Source organism: Oreochromis niloticus, linkage group LG3 (assembly GCF_001858045.2).
Source record: "Oreochromis niloticus isolate F11D_XX linkage group LG3, O_niloticus_UMD_NMBU, whole genome shotgun sequence".
Classification (NCBI taxonomy): Eukaryota; Metazoa; Chordata; class Actinopteri; order Cichliformes; family Cichlidae; genus Oreochromis; species Oreochromis niloticus.
The window spans coordinates 49884415-49905003 of record NC_031967.2 but is presented as its reverse complement, the minus strand read 5'-3'; the positions used below and the strand labels follow the sequence as shown (position 1 = coordinate 49905003).

The window sequence follows — 20589 nt, the reverse complement described above, 5'->3', positions numbered from 1 at the left end:
TTATTCATTACATTTTTTTTAATGATTTTTTACTTTTTTAAATATTCAGGTAATAAATTACAGCAAATATACAAAAGCAGATTTCTTACCCAAGTTTTAAAGTAGTTAATATCACAACAGTTCATTGGTGCATAGGGAAAGGTTATGAGCAGTGTATTTTTGTTGTTTTATTATATTATATTATATTGAGAATGTTTCGCAATGACAATTGGCATCCTAAGCGTGCTTCAACTTAACATGATAAGCATATTATTATTTTCTACAGGATATACCACACTGCTTTTTGCCTTAAGTGTTGCTACTTCTCTGGTTATTACTAATATTACCTGTAAATTTACAGATAATTAGATACATAAGGCATATATGAAATGATCATAGTGCCGCAGCCATTTCTCACAGAAAAGGGAAGGTCTCCACCTACGCATTTGTAAATGACAGTCAGTCTAATGTTCAGTCAGTCAGGAGGAAGTTAACTCCCTAACATGGAGGTGACACCTTTGTGCATCAGACTCGGTGAGCTTTCCTTAGCTTTATACTCTTTTATACTTTTATTCGTTTGTCATTTATTTATTTTCTCCCAAGTATAAATACAGTATATATAACAAATGTTGATACATCTGTATCATGTATGGGTAATTTTTCAGGTAAAGTCAATAGTATCTAACACATTGCTTTTTTTGTTTCTGCAGTTTGGTATTCATTGTTGTTGATCACAGCTGAAGTTAAGAACGGCTATTTTTCTCAAAACGCTGGTAAGTTGAGGTTTGATGCATAAGTCATCCGGTTATTCCTTCCACCATTAAAGATTGTTTACCTTTGTACAGTTATGTGGAAAAAAGAAAGTTTTGACATTAGTATATGCAGTCGGTTGAAGAAAAAAGTACCAGCAATGATTCAGCAGCTTGTAGAACCACCCTGAACAGTAATAACTTGAAGAAAATTTTAAGTGCTCCAGACCAGGTGGCCACATGTTCTGATGACAAATAATAAAGTGGATTTGATAAGTTGCACCCACTACTTACTGCACCCTCTTACATACTGGAAACGGTAAAGATGTACTTTTGTAGCAAATGTAATCCATGCAAAAATGTTGAACCCAGTTAATAAAAAACCTCTTTCTAGCAAAGTATAACAAATGTTTTGCTTAGAGAGGCCTGTTTTTCTGTATGTTTCTTTCTTGTCCGTCACAGAACTGGATGGAACTTATCTTTATATTGAGCCCAACAGACTGCAGTTCTTTGAATATGAATCAATCACATTCAAGTGTGAGGGGTTTTCCAGAGGAGCTGAATGGCGAGTGATGAAAAAGACTCCTTCAATGGCTACCACAAGGAAATCATCAACAGGAATCTTGAACATTATGACTGCATATCTATTAGATGGAGGAGAGTATTGGTGTGAAAATCTAAAGGGAGAAAAGAGCAACACTGTCAACATCACTGTCACTGGTATGTGAAGAAACCGAAAAGTGGGGCTAAACTAACTGCTTACTTACTTTGCTTAGGATTACTAAAGTTTCTTTTTTTTCTTTTTTGTTGTGTTTTTTAGTTTTTTGACTTTGTGGCTAAGCACAAAAATACGACCTTCACGAATAATGCAGAATGTTTTATACCTTGTTTTTGGTGCCAAATCTTTTCTGCTGTTATAAGTTAAAACTAAGTTAAATCATAGGGGGGACCTTTTGTCCCCCTTGCCAATTTAAAAACTCTGTGTAACGCTGTTAAAATAAACCCCTTCATCATCATTCATGATGTTTCCTAAAATGGGCAAATTGATTAAATACTGAATTTCGTGGTGTGTAGGCTCAAAAGTTAAAAAAAAAAAAAAAAAATACAATTATGACCACTTTTACCTAGAGCTGCTGAGGATGTAATTTTAACCTCGTAGACATTAATTTAAAACTATTACTGTAATACTTGAGGTTGCCTAGGCAATACCAAATTTGAGGTGAAGGTTGCTCTAACAGAGAGCTAGATGGATGTAACTGATAATTAAATATACAGGAGACTGTAATTAGATAAAAGATGAGTACTTTACTCTGTACTACATATTACTGCTGGGCTGAACAGGTCATGCATGGGAGTGTAAGCTGTTTCAGAGCAGGCAGTAACCTTTGTTTATCAGTTTATTTTCATGCATACTCTCTGTGTATTTAAACTTTATGATCTTAACAAAGTTATTTATAAAACTAGTAAATCCCTTAAAAATGTATCTTAAATATTTGGTTGGTCAAATCTTACTTCTTTAAAATAGCATCAAAAATGACTCCTGTTCTAGTGTTTATAGTAGTTCTTCCCAACAAATGAAGGCCTCTTAGCTGCAAAGCAGATGAGCTTGTAGAAACAGCACCACATTTCATGGGGAAATTGTGTTTCTGCTGTGTATTATTTGATCTTATTAGGATTATTGTTTCATGGTGGATAACGTATTTTTTTCAGATGGCGATGTGATATTGGAGAGTCCTGCTCTAGCTGTGACACAACACATTAATGTCACTCTGCGCTGTAAAGAGAAGACAGCTTCTCTCAAACGCTCAGCACATTTCTTTAAAGATGGCCAGTTAATCAATACTATATATGAAGGTGAGATGATCATTAACAGTGTATCCCAGTCAGATGAAGGACTCTACAAGTGCAGAATATCTGGAAGTGGAGAATCATTAGAGAGCTGGCTGGCTGTAAGAGGTAATCCTATTATGATTGTTCTATATATGCAGCTAATGAGTAACAAAGGAATTACAGGCAGTTGTACAGATGATATAGCCATTCTTACAGTCTGCCATTTGCAGTGTTAAATGTGCAATTGGAAAATGAATGACATCATTAAAATCTAAATATTCACTCTATTTGGATCAAGAAATCACATCACATAGTAAAAACAAAAAATAATAGTATATAAGTGAAATACTAAAAGAAAATGTATATATGCTTAAAACTAATTTACTGATATATTAGTTTTACTAGTCTAAAATTATTCAATTCAAGAATTACATTTAAACCAAAATTTTGGTAAAGCAAGTAATAAACACATTACTATTAGTATGTCTTAGTTAGATTTTAGTTTTTCCCTTCATCCGTGTTTCCTTGTGTATGTGTCATTCCCCGTTTCCTGTGTAGGTCTGCCTTCTCCTCTGTGTTTGTCTCTTAAGTTATGCCCATGTCTCCCTCTGACTCATCTCCCTTGTGATTTACATATTCCCCTCATGTTATTGTTCCATGTCTCCCCTGTCTGTATTGTGTTACATGTGCATTCTTCCAGATCGTCGCGTGTGCCTCCTCTCATTGTCTTTCAAGTTCATCTAGTTTCCCCAAGCTTTCCGTTCCCTGTGTCATGTTGTGTGTATTAGTCTTTGTCTCAGTGTTTCCTGTTTTTCTTTGACAGTGTTGTGTCCTTTGTTCACTGTGTGTAGTTTATCTGTGTCGTCAGGTCAGCTCGTTCCAGCTGTGTTCTCTGTGTGTGTCCAGTCTCCCTATTTACTCTTGTGTGCTTATATTGTATCTGTTTTCCTCTGTTCTTTGTCAGGTTGTCTGTATTGTTTCTGTGTTTCTTGTGTCATGGTCTAGATTCCTTGTCCCAGTTTCTCTGTGTCTCATGTTTTTGTTTTGCTTTAGTTTTCCCATTTTAGTCAATTAGTCTAGTTTTGGTTTAATGTGTTGCCTTTTATTTATGTTAACATTATCAGGCTCACCCTCTGTTCCACCTCACTCATGTCTCAGTGTCTGCATTTGGCTCCTCTTCCTCTCTCCACATGATCTACCAATGCAGATTGTGGCAGTAATACTGGGTTTGAAATTTAATTAGATGACTCTGTTCCCATTCTCCCATTCTACTCTGTCTTAAGGAAATTTATATTAATTCCCACTTATACCCTTGCTTCTTGTTGTTAAGGTGGTGATGTTTTCCTGGAGTTTCCTGGTCTTCCAGTGATGGAGGGAGACAATGTCACAATCCACTGTAGAAGAAAAGGAACTTTCTCCAAATTTACAGCTAATTTCTTTAAAGACGGTGATTTTATTGAGACTGGATATAAAGGTGAGATGACTATTCAAAGAGTTATGAAGTCTCATGAAGGATTCTACAAATGCAGCATCGCTGGATTCCGAGGAGAATCAGAGGAGACTTGGCTGTCTGTCCGTGTCAGAGAAGAGCTCCAACATGGTATGTAAAACAGTTAACGGAAGGGTTTGACTTGGTTTTGTTTCTTTGCTTGTTTTCATTTTGTTGTATTTCAGTATGCTTGCTTTGGTTTTATCACAGTACTATGAAAGTACCTGAAAACATTACATAATTTCAAATAATGTAATCATATACTGCATGTATATAGTGACATTACAGCAGATTGTCTCTATTATTGTTGCAGAAGGTCATGCAGAGCCCCATCCCTCATCAGATCACTCTTGTCATATTTACCTGACGCTGAGGACTATCTTCACTATTTTACTGGTGGCTCTGCTTGTGCTACTGGTGGGACTATTTTACTCTAAGAAGCTAGGTATTACACAACAGTAATTTGTAATGGTTCAAATGTACAGGCCGATGTAATAGATGAGCCATAATTGCAGCAGAGTCAACAAGATAGTAGTTCATGTGCACCACATTTACTGTTTATTCTCTGACAATACATGGAATTCTGTTCATTTTCTCATTTTCCTTGGAAGAAAAAGAGAGTGGAGGATTAAGCTTAATTAAGCTTAATATTAATACCTCCTCAATCTGTACACTCTGTACACTCCTTGTCGTGCATTAAGATCATCAGGTCAACTACTCCTGGCCCAAACTGAGTTTAGACTGAAGACCAGAGGCGATCGTGCCTTTGCTTCAGCTGCACCCAACCTTTGGAATAGCCTCTCTGCTTCTATTTGTGCTTCAGACTCTATCCAATCCTTTAAATCAAGATTGAAAGCATACTTATTTAACCTGGCTTTCTCGACCAGTTAATACCCTTTTAAACTTTGTATTAATTCATTATTTTATTATTAATTTTAATGCTGTTATTTAACTTTTTAGTAGATATTTTGTATTCACGATCTGACCTTCCTCCTGTATTGAGAGTTGATACCTATTTTACTTAACTCTTCCGGTCTATTAGTGCCTCCATTCTGTATGTGCTAGTGCCCGATTGGTACTTTGTTATTGACTTATGTTGTTTCTCTGTATTACTGTGAAGCACTTTGGTGTGCCTTCGGGTTTTTAAATGTGCTATATAAATAAAACTGTGTTGTATTGTAATAGATAAGAACAAGGTTGCAAGACTGACTAATGCATGGCCTACTTTAAATTTAAAGTAGCCACAAACAATATTGTCTTGATTTGAACATTTAACATTATGGCATGAAAGGCTCCACAGTAGCTATTTTTATTATTTTTAATTGTTTTGTTGGGGGGGTGTCATGCGCCACGGCGCGTACGCACAAAAGGATCCAAATGCAGACTCAGCGCTACAGAAAAGGCACTTTATTATAATAACGAAAAGCGACCCGGGAAACCTAGAGAGCAAACGAGGAACTGAAAAAACCCGGGGAGGAAACGACACGAGGAAGCCGGAATCGGGACCGTGGGAGGCTGCAAGAAAAAGGGGAGAAGATTACTGGGAAGCCGGGAAGCAGGGAAACACATTAGAACTTAGCGGGGAGTCGCGGGCTTACGATAGAGCGGGACCGTGGGAGCTCGGGGGGGTAGAGTGGCAGTCCGTGTGCAGGAAGTCCTGTGGAGCTAGTGGAAGAGCCAGGTGATATACTGAGAGATCCAGTCGAGCAGGAGGACAGGCAGGTGACAGACGCTGAACGCCGAATCGAAACCACTTGTGATGTGATTACGGACTGGCATGGAGCATCCGTCAGCGCCGGGTGAAGTAGCTTCTCCTGTAATCACAGCGATGGAGAGTAGGTGTGCCGAGAATGGCCTAGCCCGGAGGGCGTGGCTATCCGCACATTCCACAGACACAGGACCACGGACCATGACACGGGGATAAAGAAAAGTGTCATTTAAAATGTAAAATTTAACATATAAAATTTATTTTAAAATTGCTTGACTGTGCTTTAATGTGCTGAGGCTAAATCCTATATTTTAAAGAATAAAGGATGAGTCACGAGCCTTTGCTGAATGCAAATGTAATAATAGTAAATTCTATGTAATAAATTATAACTATAATAAACTTAACTATTTCTATGACTGAACTACTGAAATTATAAAACATATTCCTTTAATAGTTTTGTTTTTTTTGTTTTAGAAATCCAGTTAGATATCAATGTTTTAAGCTTTAAGCTTTTAAATCACGGGGTGTACTTATTTTTTTCACAGCACTCCATATATTACCCTATCAAATCTTCAATTGTCTATTCTCAGAGTACTACAACAAGCACTGAGTATTACATGATTATCCTACCACAAGATTGTTTCCAGCTTTTTAGCAGTTTTGAAATTGTTAAGGTTGACCATATTAGCAATGTCATGTTACCATTTTAAGACTGAAATTTACTATACACCAAATTTTAAAGGTTTTCTTTCTAATGTCAGTCAATCTTTGATGATTAGTTACAACAATCATAGGTTTTGTTTCCTTTTTTTGTGGCATGTTGTTTACTTCATCCATAAATTCATGTTGTTAAGGTTTTTCCTTTAGTTTGTCAACCTGTTATGAAAAATGTCCACTTACCAAACATAAGCTCAATAAAAGATTGTTTGGACTCTGAAGGAAGTTACTTGTCCGAAGCAGCAGGATCACAGTGTGGTCCACGAACAAAGAACATAGTTGAGCTTTAAAGATTAGTTGACCACATTGGGGAACCATCCTGGAGTTCTGAAAAAACATTATAGTGCCAAAAATGTGAATTGCTTGAAACTAATTTAACTAAACTAAAAAAAAAAACTAAAACCACCGATAACTAATCACCAATGAGGTAAACAGACATACATAACATTTTTCCAGTGGCATGAAACGAAACACAGACTTGAATAATGGTAATATTGATACAGACTATGCAAAAGAAACTCTAAGAAAATAAATAAGCAGTATTTATTAATTTTAAAATGGGGTGATATGGTACTATAAGGTCATTAAGATAAGATGGGCCCTTATTATTTAAGACCTTGTATGTGAGGAGCAGGATTTTGAATTCAATTCTGGATTTAACAGGAAGCCAATGAAGGGAAGCCAAAACAGGAGAAATATGCTCTCTCTTTCTAGTCCCTGTCAGGACTCTTGCTGCAGCATTTTGGATTAGCTGAAGACTTTTCAGGGAGTTTTGAGGACAGCCTCATAATAATGAATTACAGTAGTCCAGCCTGGAAGTAATAAACGTAAACTAGTTTTTCGAAGTTGCACAGGGTTTAATTTCTCAGTTTTACAGGATGTTTCTAATTTTAGAGATATCATGCAAAATCATTTAAATCCTATCTAGAAGCCTTTTTTTTTGATGACAGGAAAAACTTACACAAACATGTACAAATACAGTTTAGTTTCTTCTGATGTGTTTTTGAAATTATTATTTCCTTATTTATGGGAACACGGGGAAAGTGTAAGATTGGTATCTGAATAGTACTCTTTTTGTGCCTGACATAAGTGGCAAACAGAAAATAATTGGGTGATCGAAGAAGTGAGGTAGTAAATATCTACAAAGATATCAAAGCTCCTGTATAGATTTTCATTCATGTATATTAAAACTGATTATTATTGCTAAAAGAACACGACCTAAAAATTTCAGTTTACCAGCTGATGGATTTAACACTTTATTTCCTCAATACAACATACATTTGTGGCCAAATGTTTGGGCTACAACTTATATGTTTATATGTTAATTTTGCATGTTATATGTTCCTACAGTATATCATAGAAACATATAAAAACAGTTATCTAAAGAAAAACTGACGCAGCAAATTGAATGCAACACAGAATTTGTGTCAGTAAAAAAGCTTGCCACACCATTATGTTAGTATTGCAGTGTGATAATATGAATATTAATAAAAAAAACAATAAAGAATATTAAATGTGCAGAGATGGAAGAATTCATAAACATATGGTTGTGCACCCAAACTGCTTTAAGTCGTCTATGTTTAGTGTTTGCTTTAATATAGCTTAATTAAGTAATCACATAAAATAAATCATAACATATTTATGTTGTCTTCATCTGTAACAAGTTGTCCTGTATGTCATGTGTGCAGTAACAGTGGCTCTTCTTTCCGAAAGTTCAAGAGATGGGTTGACAGAAAAAAATCCCCCACATGTGACTGTGGCTTCTATGCTGCACAGAAAAAGGGAAGTACTACCCTGTCACGTTTTACTTTTATGCAGTCAAATAGTGAGGCCCATGTGAGGTACAATATGGAGCTCTGCATCAAACTGAGTGAGTACTGATCCTCCTTTGCATTTATGTGTGTGTCTATTAAGCGGTTTTGAAAATTAAATATTTGTCTCTGCTTAAATGCTTTTTTTCAGAAGTCACATTTATTTATAAATTACAGTGTATGTGAATTTCACTGAGTAATTGATTTCTTTTTATATGGTGCAAGTGTTAACTCTGTTGCCTAAAGAAACCAGATCATTTGGTAACTTTAAATTGCTTCTGCTGATCACTCTAGAGTGTCAGCTGGAAACTCTGAACTAAAAGTATATAAAAGCCAGACTAGTATTTTTTGCTGTTGAGCTTCCATGTCTTACATATAAAGACATCTCTAATGTGTCATTTTTTTTTGTCTCTACAGTGGTGAAAATACTGTTGCTGCTCATAGCTCAAGACCAGAAATATTGTATGTATGCTAAAGAATGTAAGACATTCATTTATTAAGAGAGACGAATGTCTTTAAGGCAGACCTTAGTTAACTGAATACACTTGCTGGTCACTTTATTAGGTACAGTTTGCTTGTGCCTGGTTGAATGTAATGACAAACCTGTTGTTGAATAAGTGATGCCTCGGTGTGAGTGCCCTATAACATCATGACACTGCACATTAAACCTGATTTTCATTCCAACCTTTACTGCCTTCAAGTTGGGAAAATGTAAAGTTATAAAACAAGGTCAGAAAAAAATACCAACATAAATTATTATTATACTATTTGTTTTGTTACTGTTACTGTTACTGAAATCAAGGGGAGCTTGAAAAAATGTCTATCTATGATAAATCTGTGACTCACAACAACCCATTTGGTACCATGCCACACTGAAAGTCTTTGAAATCATTTTTGTTTTCTATTCTAATTGTTGATTTGAATGATTAGCTATTTTGTTAAAGAGCAGTTGAACATATGTCCCTAATAAAGTGACCTGTTAGTGTATATAATAATTATAAATACCGGACATGGCTTATCTTTCAATTTCCTAAAAAATGATTTGGGAAAAAAGTATATTGTACTTTTATTGTACTGTACTTGCAAGTGGGTGGTCCTTATTAAATTCACTTTTTTTGAAGAGTAAATATCAATTTCTTCATCTAGTCTTTTTTGATTTAATTTCATCCATTCACTTATTTTTGTGTGTGTGCAGCAGAAGGAGCTTATCTTCATCTTCATCCAAACAGACTTCAGTTCTTTGAATATGACTCCATCTCATTAAACTGCTCGGGGTTTGATGGCCCAACAGAATGCAGAGTGATCAAAAAGCCTGGCTTAAATTCTACTCAGTGGGAAACATCAACAAGAACCTTGTACATTAAACCTGCCTTTAAGTCACACAGTGGAGAATACTGGTGCGAAAACCAAGACGGAGAGAAAAGCATGACTGTCAGCATCACTATCACTAGTATGTTTACTAACCACCAACTTCACATTTTTCCAAAATTTCAATATGCTACTAAGACTCAAAATCAATGGGGGGGGGGGTGTCAATGTATTCATTATATTATAAGTCTTCTTGTTTTTTGAGGTGGAGATGTGATCCTGGAGATTCCTGCTTTTCCTTTTATGGAGGGAGACAATGTCACTTTGGGCTGCAGAAAAAAAGGAATGCCTTCCAGTCTTCCACCTGATTTTTACAAGGATAGTCACTACTTGGAAACTGGATATGCAGGAAAGATAACCATTCCCAATGTTTCCAAGTCTAATGAAGGACTGTACAAGTGCAGCTTTTCTGAATCTCAAGGGAAATCACCAGAGAGTTGGATGGCTGTGAGAGGTGAGCTATGACATTTTTTTTAGCACAATGGATGCATAATATTTTCAAATAAACTATACATTTGAGCAAATGCAATGCCCAAATATACATGCAATAGTTTCTTTGATATATTCTAAACTTTGTGTGGTGGTGCCAGAAGAAAATTAAAGTTTTAAAACAGGTCTCTGCAGTCTCTGCTTGCATGTAAGAATATAAAATATCAGGCATACTTAGGAAATGCTTGAACTGAATGTTATTCAAGAATAAAGCCACACTTTGGGGTTTGTAAAGCTCTAGTTTTGTAAGGCACAGTGTTGCTTTGCGCAACATCAGCATCAGCCTTCAAACATAATTATAATTTTCACCATTTCATGTCCCACTGTATAATGTTCAGATTTAGCATATATAATGATTGAGTGATTGGAGACAATATTTCACCATTATTATTATTTTTTTAAACATAAGTCAGATAACTAACGTGCCCAAATAATTCAATTGAATTCAATTGATGTCAGTTTTATTTGTATAGCAGAATAAAATCACAACAACAACTACCTCAAGGGGCTTTATATTGTGAGGTAAAGACCCTACAATAATACATAGAAAACAGAGAAAACACAGACAATCATATGTGACCCCCTATGAGAAAGTGCTTTGGCAACGGTGGGAAGGAAGAACTCACTTTTAACAGGAAGAAAGTTCCAGCAAAACTGTTTGGGAGTGAGGGGAGGAAGACAGGACAAAGGCACGCTGTGGAAGAGAGCCAGATTAATAATAACTAATGATTAAATGCAGAAAGGTGTATTTTGCACATAGAGGGGGGAAAACGTGAGTAAAGAAGAAATACGCATCATGGGAATCCCTCAGTAGCGTAGACCTATCGTAGTGTAAATAAAGGTGGATTCAGGAGCAACTAATCCAGCCCTAATCTTAAATCTAATCTTAAAAGTAGAGCGGCTGTCTCCCCAACTCTGAACTCGAAGCTGGTTCCACAGAAGAGGGGACTGAAAGCTGAAGGCTGTCCCTCCCATTCTACTTTTAAATACTCTAGGAACAACAAGTAAGCCTTTAGTCCAAGAGTGAAGCGCTCTAATGAGGAGTTTTTTAAGGACATCTTGATAATAATGAATTACAGTAGTCCAGCATAGAAGTAATAAATGCATGAACTAGTTTTTCAGGGTCACAATCCTATCTTCAGAATTATTAGAATGAATCTTCTGCTGACCATGACTCTGCAAAAGGTCATTGCAGTTTTTTTTTGAGTTATTGATTTAGTTGATCTAGTAAGAAACCAAACACTGCCTTCACTCACGTCAAGGTAATATAAATTAGATTGTTATCCATTTCATCATCTTGAAATACTTAACCAAAATTAACAAAATACTATATTGTATATTTATTGTGTTAGCAGCACATGTTGCCCCCACACCTCAGGAGACAATACCTCAAGATGATCAAGAGACTGAACAGGAGAGCTCTCCATCCAGGTCCACTGGACTCTCCATCCTATTGCCAGCTATGTTGATCATTTTGGCTGTGGATGTGATAATAGTGGCGGGACTACATTACTGCCAGAAACACACAGGTTTCTTTCTTTCTATATTTGTGCATTTACTTATTTATTGTGCCAATAATTTAAGGTGAACAGAAAATTAAATAATACAGTTTAATTCATATGATGGTCATCGAGGTAGAGCTCTTATAATAATAATAGATTAAAATGTTCAGTAGCAAAACAAAGCAGAAAGAAAAATAATTTTTGGAATTATTAAATGGATGTTTATTGAAGTAAGATTACTGGTTACTAATTGCTGAAGCTAAAATTCAGCAAGATGTGCCAGTTTCCTGTTTGTTCTTAAACTTTTTATGTATTGTTCTTCTTTTTATTTTATTTTGTTCCATCTAGTAGCAAGCTCTTCTGCTATGGGCAGAAATTTGTGCCATCAGAAACTGAATTTGAATAAGTTAAATTTGAATTTGAATTACTCGGATTGAATCTGAATTGTAACTTGAATGAAAGCTTTTGAAAACTGAATTTGAATTAGTTTAATTTGAAATTGAATTTATGGTTTGAAAATGAATTGATTTGCTTTGAAACTGCATTTTATCCTTTAAAAATTCAGCTCTCGAATAATTTCAGATTCACTTCTCACCATTCAGTTTCAGTTCTACAATTCAATTTCAGTTCCAAAATTCAGTTTTTTGGGACTTACATCCGGTTCCGGTTCAAGCGCAGATTAATAGAACTACAGACTGATAGCGTTACTGACGGGAATCTATAGCGTCTTGAGCTGAATTAAGACTTCAGAAGTCATTCGTCATGTCGAATGACCAGCGGATAAACTCTCAGGTTGGTAATAAATGTATTACATGTATAAGAACAAGCGTCATGTTAACAATTGATAGCCGTACAGTAACCTTTATGCTTATTGTAGCTGTTAGCTAAAAACGCTAATTTAGCGTAGTTTGCCCTGATTTCAGCTTTGACAAACAAATATGATCGACTGTTTCTAGTAGAATTCCAAAGTTGTCATCTTGTACCCTGTCAGAGCCCTGTATGCTTGCAGAGACCCCTAGAGTAGGGAAACATGCAAAACGCTGTCCAAACCTTTGTATTTGAGCTTTATTTATGTCTTACACAGCATCCCAACTCTTTAGCGAACTTAATAACTTTAGCTAAAGTGAATAGTTAGTCTTATTCATTAGTGCAGCTTTACTGGATCACCTCTGTTTGAAGTAATATAATACAACTATCACTGTGTTTAACTATCATAATAATTCTTAGGGTACTGAGTGCATGCTTAATTAGATTTTTTTTTTTTTAAACATACTGCTCCATTGCTATGTTTGACAGGCTGAAGTTGTCGGGTCACCTCCTAAATCGACCATCTTTTACAGGTGTTTTGTGCCAGAAATGGAGTGTCCACTGAAGACTGAAGATACTGAATCTTTACGCCGTGCCATTGATCCCTCCTGTGCCTTCATCTAGACAAGAGACATTAACTTAACCACTCTCACATGCTCTGTACCTACATCACCTTCCCTGACAGTCGTAGCTTGGCTCATCTGTGGGTGAAATTATAAGAATGTGTTATTTTGCAAAGTGCTCTCTAGGGTTCCTAAATAAAATATGGCATTGAGGTCATTTCTTTTGAATTAATCCCTTCTTCTGAAATATAAGAACCTCTCCTGGTTTAAATGGCACTTTCTGTTCCTTACTTCCTGTTCCACTCCCAACCCCAAATAGATGCTGACAAGCTGACACAGTAACATGGAAGAGGGAAAGAAGCTGGAAAGGACTACTACAAATAAACCCAATGCCTAACAGTGAAAAATGTAAAATAAGAAAAATAATAATAAAGATAAAAGATGAAGTAACAAGTTTTTTGTTTTTTTGTTTATTCCAAATGATCATCCAGATGTCTGTGACATGTGATGACAAACACCATAATGGAAGGCCTTTGTCATCACATGCTTAAACTCATCATATATTTTTGCATATGCTGAACAGGCAGTCAGACATGCTGTAACTGTGGGGTAGAAAACTGCATGAACACCATACGGCAGGGGTCTCAAACTCCAGTCCTCGAGGGCATGGAAAAGTTGCATGACACCGGCCTTCGAGGAATGGAGTTTGAGACCCCTGTCATATGGAATATGACAGGTTTTGGTTGAACTTCATGAAGACTCTGAAGTTTCTCTTCTCTTCTGGCAGGACAGGAATGTAGCCTTGTCCTGTGAGCCACCGTAAGGATGTACTTAGAGTAGAACTGGAGTGTCACCGGCCTCAGGCTCTTCACCTTTTCAAAGACAAAGCAGTCATTTAGATAAAATATTAGATATTGTTTACCTGTAAATGCACAAAGAGAATTTAGAAATGTAATTATTGTCAAGAGTGAACAAGCACTGATAGTGTAATCTACAGCTGTGGCCAAACGTTTAGAGAATGAGAAGTGTTGTTTATTTACAAAGTTTGCTGTTTCAGTGATAGTTGTATATCATATTATATTACTTCAAACAGAGGTGATCCAGTAACGCTGCACTAATGAATTAGACTAACTATTCACTTTAGCTAAAGTTATTAAGTTAGCTAAAGAGTTGGGATGCTGTGTAAGACATAAATAAAGCTCAAATACAAAGGTTTGGACAGCGTTTTGCATGTTTCCTTACTGTAGGGGTCTCTGCAAGCATACAGGCCTCTGACAGGGTACAAGATGACAACTTTGGAATTCTACTAGAAACAGTCGATCATATTTGTTTGTCAAAGCTGAATCCAGGGCAAACTAGGCTAAATTAGCGTTTTTAGCTAACAGCTACAATAAGCATAAAGGTTACTGTACGGCTATCATTTGTTAACATGACGCTTGTTCTTATACATGTAATACATTTATTACCAACCTGAGAGTTTATCCGCTGGTCATTCAACATGACGAATGACTTCTGAAGTCTTAATTCAGCTCAAGACGCTGTAGATTCCGTCAGTAACGCTATCAGTCTGTAGTTCTATTAATCTGCGCTTGAACCGGAACCGGATGTAAGTCCCAAAAAACTGAATTTTGGAACTGAAATTGAATTGTAGAACTGAAACTGAATGGTGAGAAGTGAATCTGAAATTATTCGAGAGCTGAATTTTTAAAGGATAAAATGCAGTTTCAAAGCAAATCAATTCATTTTCAAACCATAAATTCAATTTCAAATTAGACTAATTCAAATTCAGTTTTCAAAAGCTTTCATTCAAGTTACAATTCAGATTCAATCCGAGTAATTCAAATTCAAATTTAACTTATTCAAATTCAGTTTCTGATGGCACAGATTTCTGCCCATATTCTGCTGTCATGTCAGTAACAGGTGAGTAGTTTATAAATTCAAGATTCAAGGTCTTTATTGTCAATACAATGATATACACAGTATACAGTATACCAAAATGCCGTTTCACCCCAAACCCCCCATTATGCATTTATGAGAATATAAAAAATAGGCAGTGTTGGGGAGTAACGGAATACATGTACCGGTGTTACGTATTTAAAATGCAAAATATGAGTAACTGTATTCCGTTACAGTTACATTTTAAAAAGGTGGTATTCAGAATACAGTTACTTTGTTGAAATAAAGGGATTACATGGCGGTCTTTTCCTGTTTCATATGTTAGGCTGTCCCCTCTCTATTTTTGGTAATTCCACGCAGGTGGAAACCCAAACAAAACACAAATTAAGAGGCTCTAATACCTAATGTCTCAATCTCGCGGCCCATGTCACCCCTACTTGCGGCCCGCATAATGATGTGAAGAATTTTTTTAAACTTTTTTATTATTCAATATGAAGGCAATAGGCGGAGTGTTACAGGCATAGCCCTAAAGAATGTAGCCTCATGGGCAGTGTAGCCCAGTTGTAAGTAATTATTAAGACTCGACTGTACACTGTGTTCGTGTTTTACTCCGAAACAATAAGGTCTGTTGGAGCAGCCTTTCAACGCCTCTCTCTGTCTCCCACTAGCAAAGTTGACCCAGACAACAAAGTAAAGCTAGTTTTTGGCTATGAGCCCGACACGGAACCCGACGTATTAGCCAGAGGTCCCTTTAGTACGGTTCGGAGCCGCGGACCTGTTTTATACATGCGCGGAATAGTTTTCTATACGAGATCGCTGCAAAAAGTGCAGCCTTACCTAATGTCCACCCTACTGTTACTCATTTTATATTAAGATTTAAAGATCTAGTTGTTATTGGTATGGCGAGTATCCTTCACTAATAGTAATAAATCACACAGCAATAGTACATTCATATAGTTGTAAAAAGCATGATAATATATTAAGTAATCCAAAGTTTTCAGAATATGTTACTCTCTTTGAGTAATGTAACAGAATACGTTACAGAATATATTTTCGAGCATGTATTCTGTAATCTGTAGTGGAATACATTTTAAAAGTAACCTTCTCGACACTGAAAATATATCTCCAAGAGATATAAAAACTAGAAATGATTAATAAATAACAACTCGCTAAATTTAAGTAAAATTAAAACGATAAAAAGATACTGCCACTAACTATGTACAATAAACACAGACAGGACAACAGACAATACAAAATGGTCATGTGCAATTGGAGTAAAGTGAGATGATTGTGCAGTAGGTATTGAATACCAGGTTCAGGTTATGGTCAGGTTTTAGTAGACAAGATAAGCTGAAGACATGTGCAAGGTGTAAAATGTGCAAATATAGCATAATGTAGATGTGTTCAGTGACCATGTGACTGAGGTGTGCGAATAAGCATATTGTTCCAAGGTCCAGTTTGTAGTAGATTTGTGGAAGTTTTTCTTGTTTTTGAGTCTTTTTGGTGAGTATTGTAAAGGTGTTTGTAAGAGTGTTTGTGTTTATAGAACTCAAATAGAACTTAAGTAAAAATATAATAATCCTATACTCATCTCTCCTGCATAGTTTTGAGTCTCAGTGAACTAATTGTAAAATTAGGAGGCTGTAACACAGTAGCACCAAGATAGAGTGCTTTTACGTGAGTAAGTTATCTTTCTGTCACCACACACTACTTATGTCAAAACTTTTTTTATCTGTTTCAGTGTATAAAAATGCTCAGGTAACTCATCTACAAATGGATACCTACAACAATGAGACAAAACAGAAAAAGAAATGAGGTACTCATTTTACATTTTATTATTATTATTATTATTACTATTGTTACTTTATTTAGGAAAGCCATATAGGAAAACTATATTTTTCTATAACTTATAGAAAAATATATATCTTCAAATATGATCATAATCATGATATCATCATTTATAGTGTTCTGTATTTGACATTTGACATTTTATATTTTTGATTTGCTTGATTGTTCACTGACAATGGGACACAAAGCGCATTATAAACATTAGTGCTGAAATAGACACAAAGCTATTCAGGGTGTACCCCACTTGCTGGGGAAGTGCAATTAGTAAGAAAGCTCCTCCAGATGATGATTGTTATCAATTGACAGTGAATAAAAAAATACATTAAAATATCCAGTGCCAAGTCAAGTCAGTTCATTTATGAGCACAAAAAAACAATACTGACCAAAATACTGTTCAACTATATCATGAAAGCAATAACAACAACACAATACACATAACCGCAAGAAAAACCTAAAAAGTAATGTGAAGGCTCAGCCTAAATTGAATGCCAAGGAATGAAAATTAGTGTTGAAACAGGTTTTGAAAGGTGTTACTGATTGTTGGTGAGGTCCTAATGTGAGGCCAGGCTGTTCCAAAGTTTACAGGAAGCTAGGTCAAAGATCCAAATTACTCTCTTCTTTAACTTCTTGGTACAACCAGAAGCAATTTAATGACTGAAACAAATAAAATATTACAATCAAATCCAAAATGCACAGGCATTTGGATATGATGATTTATCCTAAGAGCCTCAGTGGGTAAAAACTAGCTCTGACATCAGCATTTTCTTTCTTAAATGTAAAGATATTGTCAAATATAACCCACCAGGCTTATTACCAAAGGTGTTGTTCAGAGCTTTTAACAAAATTGAAAGGCATACAATTTTTCTACACTCAACATCACAGCTAGGACTGCGGTTCAATTAAGTACCTTTGAAGTATGAATCTACAATTAATAAAAGATCACTGAACATGATTAAAAGTGCTGATTCTGCACTATGATGCGCTTCTAAACCATTCTGAAATGATCCATCCAAGTGATGGTTGAATAGATTGCTGATTTTGATGCTTTTCATGTTGCTTTAGCATTTACTTTTATCTATTCAAGATTCGTTGCTCTTAAGCCATCAACTTTGAACTTTTCAATATGGACACTGTTGTTAGCTGCTATTACAAGTGCAGCTGTCAATACAGATGAGTTTGAGTTGAACATGTGTACTGGCAGATGTCTGAAATGAAAAAAAAGAAAGAAGAAAGAAGTGATTAAAGATTAAGTTTATCTAAAATTCCACCGTAGCAAAACATAACAAAGCCATGTGTGTTTTAGTTAACAGGTATTTGATAATTATTTGCCATTTGTTTTTAATTTTTTAATCTTTCTGACTCTTGCATACAAAAGGCAGGGCATGCACTTAATAGTGTCCAACAAATAATGAGTGAATATTATAGAAGACTCAATTTGCAAAGGTCAACTTTAAGTGCTATGTAACTACAGCAAAGAGTCATTTTTATGATGTTAATTACTAATGGTGTTATTAGGCGATATCTTCATATATTATACTGGCAGCTGCATTTATGTTTGACTCTTTGACTTCAGTTGCAATACATGTGACTTCTGGAAGAGCAGTTGCATAACTTTTTGTAACTTCTATGGCCAGTTTTCTTATATTGGGCATGTAATACACTGTCCTGTATAAAATTATTTTTTAGCCCATGTGTCTCTTTATTTGTGCCTGTATTATGTGGACCTATTAGTTATACATTTAGAAGACATGTACATGTATTAATTAGAAACATAATAAAAATAGATATTCAGATTCAGTTTATACAATGGAATATGGAAAACAGCATATTTGTCAGATATATTTATGAATTTATGACACATCAAGACAAAAACAAACAAAAAAGAAACCTTGAAATGCAACAAACATTTAGAATTACTATTCTTAAACTGTTTCAACATTTCAAACTTATACATGCCTTCCTGTTAGAGCTTCAATTTTTGTTTTTTAAGGTAGTGGTTTACTATAGTTTAGCAGTTATACCACAATACAGTTTTACTTTAGATGCTGGTAGATACTGTGGTTATTGTGAATATAACCATTGGATGTTCGCTTAACCTGAAGTAGATATGCAATGTGACAGATATAACTGTGGCTTAAGACATTAGAATATATATAGAATACAATTTAGCGGTCCAATTTAGAGGACCTTTAGAGGTCACCTGCTCTCTAAAGGCAATAAATAAAAATAAAACTTTTTTTTTATAATAAAAGAAAAAGAGAAATATATCTATAAGATAACATCATGTATCCACGCGTGTTCATTAACAGCTATTTTATAATGTGTGAATAATTATTTGAACACTTTTGCATACTCCAAGACATGCATCGTTCTGTTTTAGTACTCTGTGCTATTGTGGCTCAAGAGTTGGCAGTTTACCCGTTGCCTACTGCCAGTGTCCGGCAGCCTCGCCTCTGTCAGTGCGCCCCAGGGCGGCTGTGGCTACAATGTAGCTTGCCATCACCTGTGTGTGAATGGGTGGATGACTGCATGTAGTGTAAAGTGCTTTGGATTCCTTAGGGACTAAGTAAAGTGCCATTTAATACAGGCCATTTACCATTTATGCCTCCTATCATGTTAAGAAAAGAGCGTGTGCAGTGGTGATTTTGGAGGCAGGCTGAGAGCTGCATTGTTGGTTCTCCACAGTCACTTCTCTGACTTTCTCTGTAGGTTAAGTACACTTTAGAGGTTGCAAGGAAGGCCCAGCAGCATCTCCACTCTCTACTCAGAAGCCTCAACTTGAAGCAGAAGCCCTTGACCGTCTTCTACCAGTACTTGACCTTATCTCATTAGGTCCTTTTATTTTTGCACCGATATATTTCTCTTTTTAAGCTCTGAACGTAATGCACATTTCATTACTGTATATTGTTGTGTATTTTATTCTGTACGTATGTTATTTATTAGGATTACTGCTTGCCCCATATTGTGTATGGTGGCCCTGAATGGCCAAATGGACTGCACACAAAGGAAACTGAAAAAAGAACACAAAATAGAAAAAAAAAAGAAAATGCATATGTAAAAAAAAAAAAGCTGCAAAAGCTAAAAGAAAAGAAAAAGGAGCAAAAACTGTTGCTGGGGACATGTGAAAATGAGAATAGACCATATCCAAACATTACAAGCTAACAATAAATAGTTAATGAGTTAGTAGCATGCATGTATTTTATGAATTATGTGATTAAAACACGGATTGCCTTGCATCTTTCTTCCCTCACAACATTAATGAACCCTCTGCTTCTCTTGAACGTGTCTCAGTGGGTTAATATGCTTCATGAGACCAATGACAACCAAGGTTTGGTAATATAATGTATATATAATATGTTCAACATTACATTGATTGTATTAATAAATTTTATGTATTTAATTAGAAAATCACAGTAGTAGTAGTAATCACAATATGAAATTTAACTCTGTTCCAAATACTGCGCTTCAGCAAACATTCAAGGTGCAATTATTTCTGTTTCATATCACTTTATATCTTTTTTATCTCAAAGAAAAAATATGTTACAGTGAACAGACACGAAATGGACCCAAAGATCAGATTCAACCAGAACACAGAGATGCATGAGAAGAGTTTATTTACACATGTGAGCAATAGATACAGTGGTGGTTGAGGTAATGCAAGCTATATACATGTGACAGTGAAAACAGGTGTATAACTAACACAGGTGCATGGCCAGGGAATATATACAGGGGACTAGACACTGTGAAACTATTAACTATGAGGACGATTTAACTATGACAAGGGCTAAGGATGCTGTGACTCTGAATCCTAGAGACAAAAATACATGGCTTAT

At 35.6% G+C, this 20589-nt stretch overlaps 2 protein-coding genes across 2 annotated transcripts; both read left to right on the top strand.

Annotated features, from left to right (window-relative positions):
* Positions 1-448: 448 nt before the first annotated feature.
* On the top strand, positions 449-4938 carry LOC106096880 (high affinity immunoglobulin gamma Fc receptor I). Its single transcript, XM_013265843.3, has 6 exons — positions 449-513; positions 690-752; positions 1191-1448; positions 2439-2684; positions 3889-4158; positions 4361-4938. Exons 1-6 carry the CDS (start codon positions 483-485, stop codon positions 4507-4509), a joined length of 1017 nt encoding a protein of 338 aa, XP_013121297.2. The 5' UTR covers positions 449-482; the 3' UTR covers positions 4510-4938.
* Positions 4939-8275: 3337 nt separating this feature from the next.
* On the top strand, positions 8276-19617 carry LOC109199760 (low affinity immunoglobulin gamma Fc region receptor II-like). The gene is made up of 9 exons (XM_025906175.1): positions 8276-8342; positions 8701-8763; positions 9479-9733; positions 9857-10105; positions 11493-11669; positions 11991-12000; positions 14910-14932; positions 16650-16724; positions 19466-19617. Exons 1-8 carry the CDS (start codon positions 8285-8287, stop codon positions 16721-16723), a joined length of 909 nt encoding a protein of 302 aa, XP_025761960.1. The 5' UTR covers positions 8276-8284; the 3' UTR covers position 16724; positions 19466-19617.
* The last annotated feature ends 972 nt before the right edge of the window (positions 19618-20589 follow it).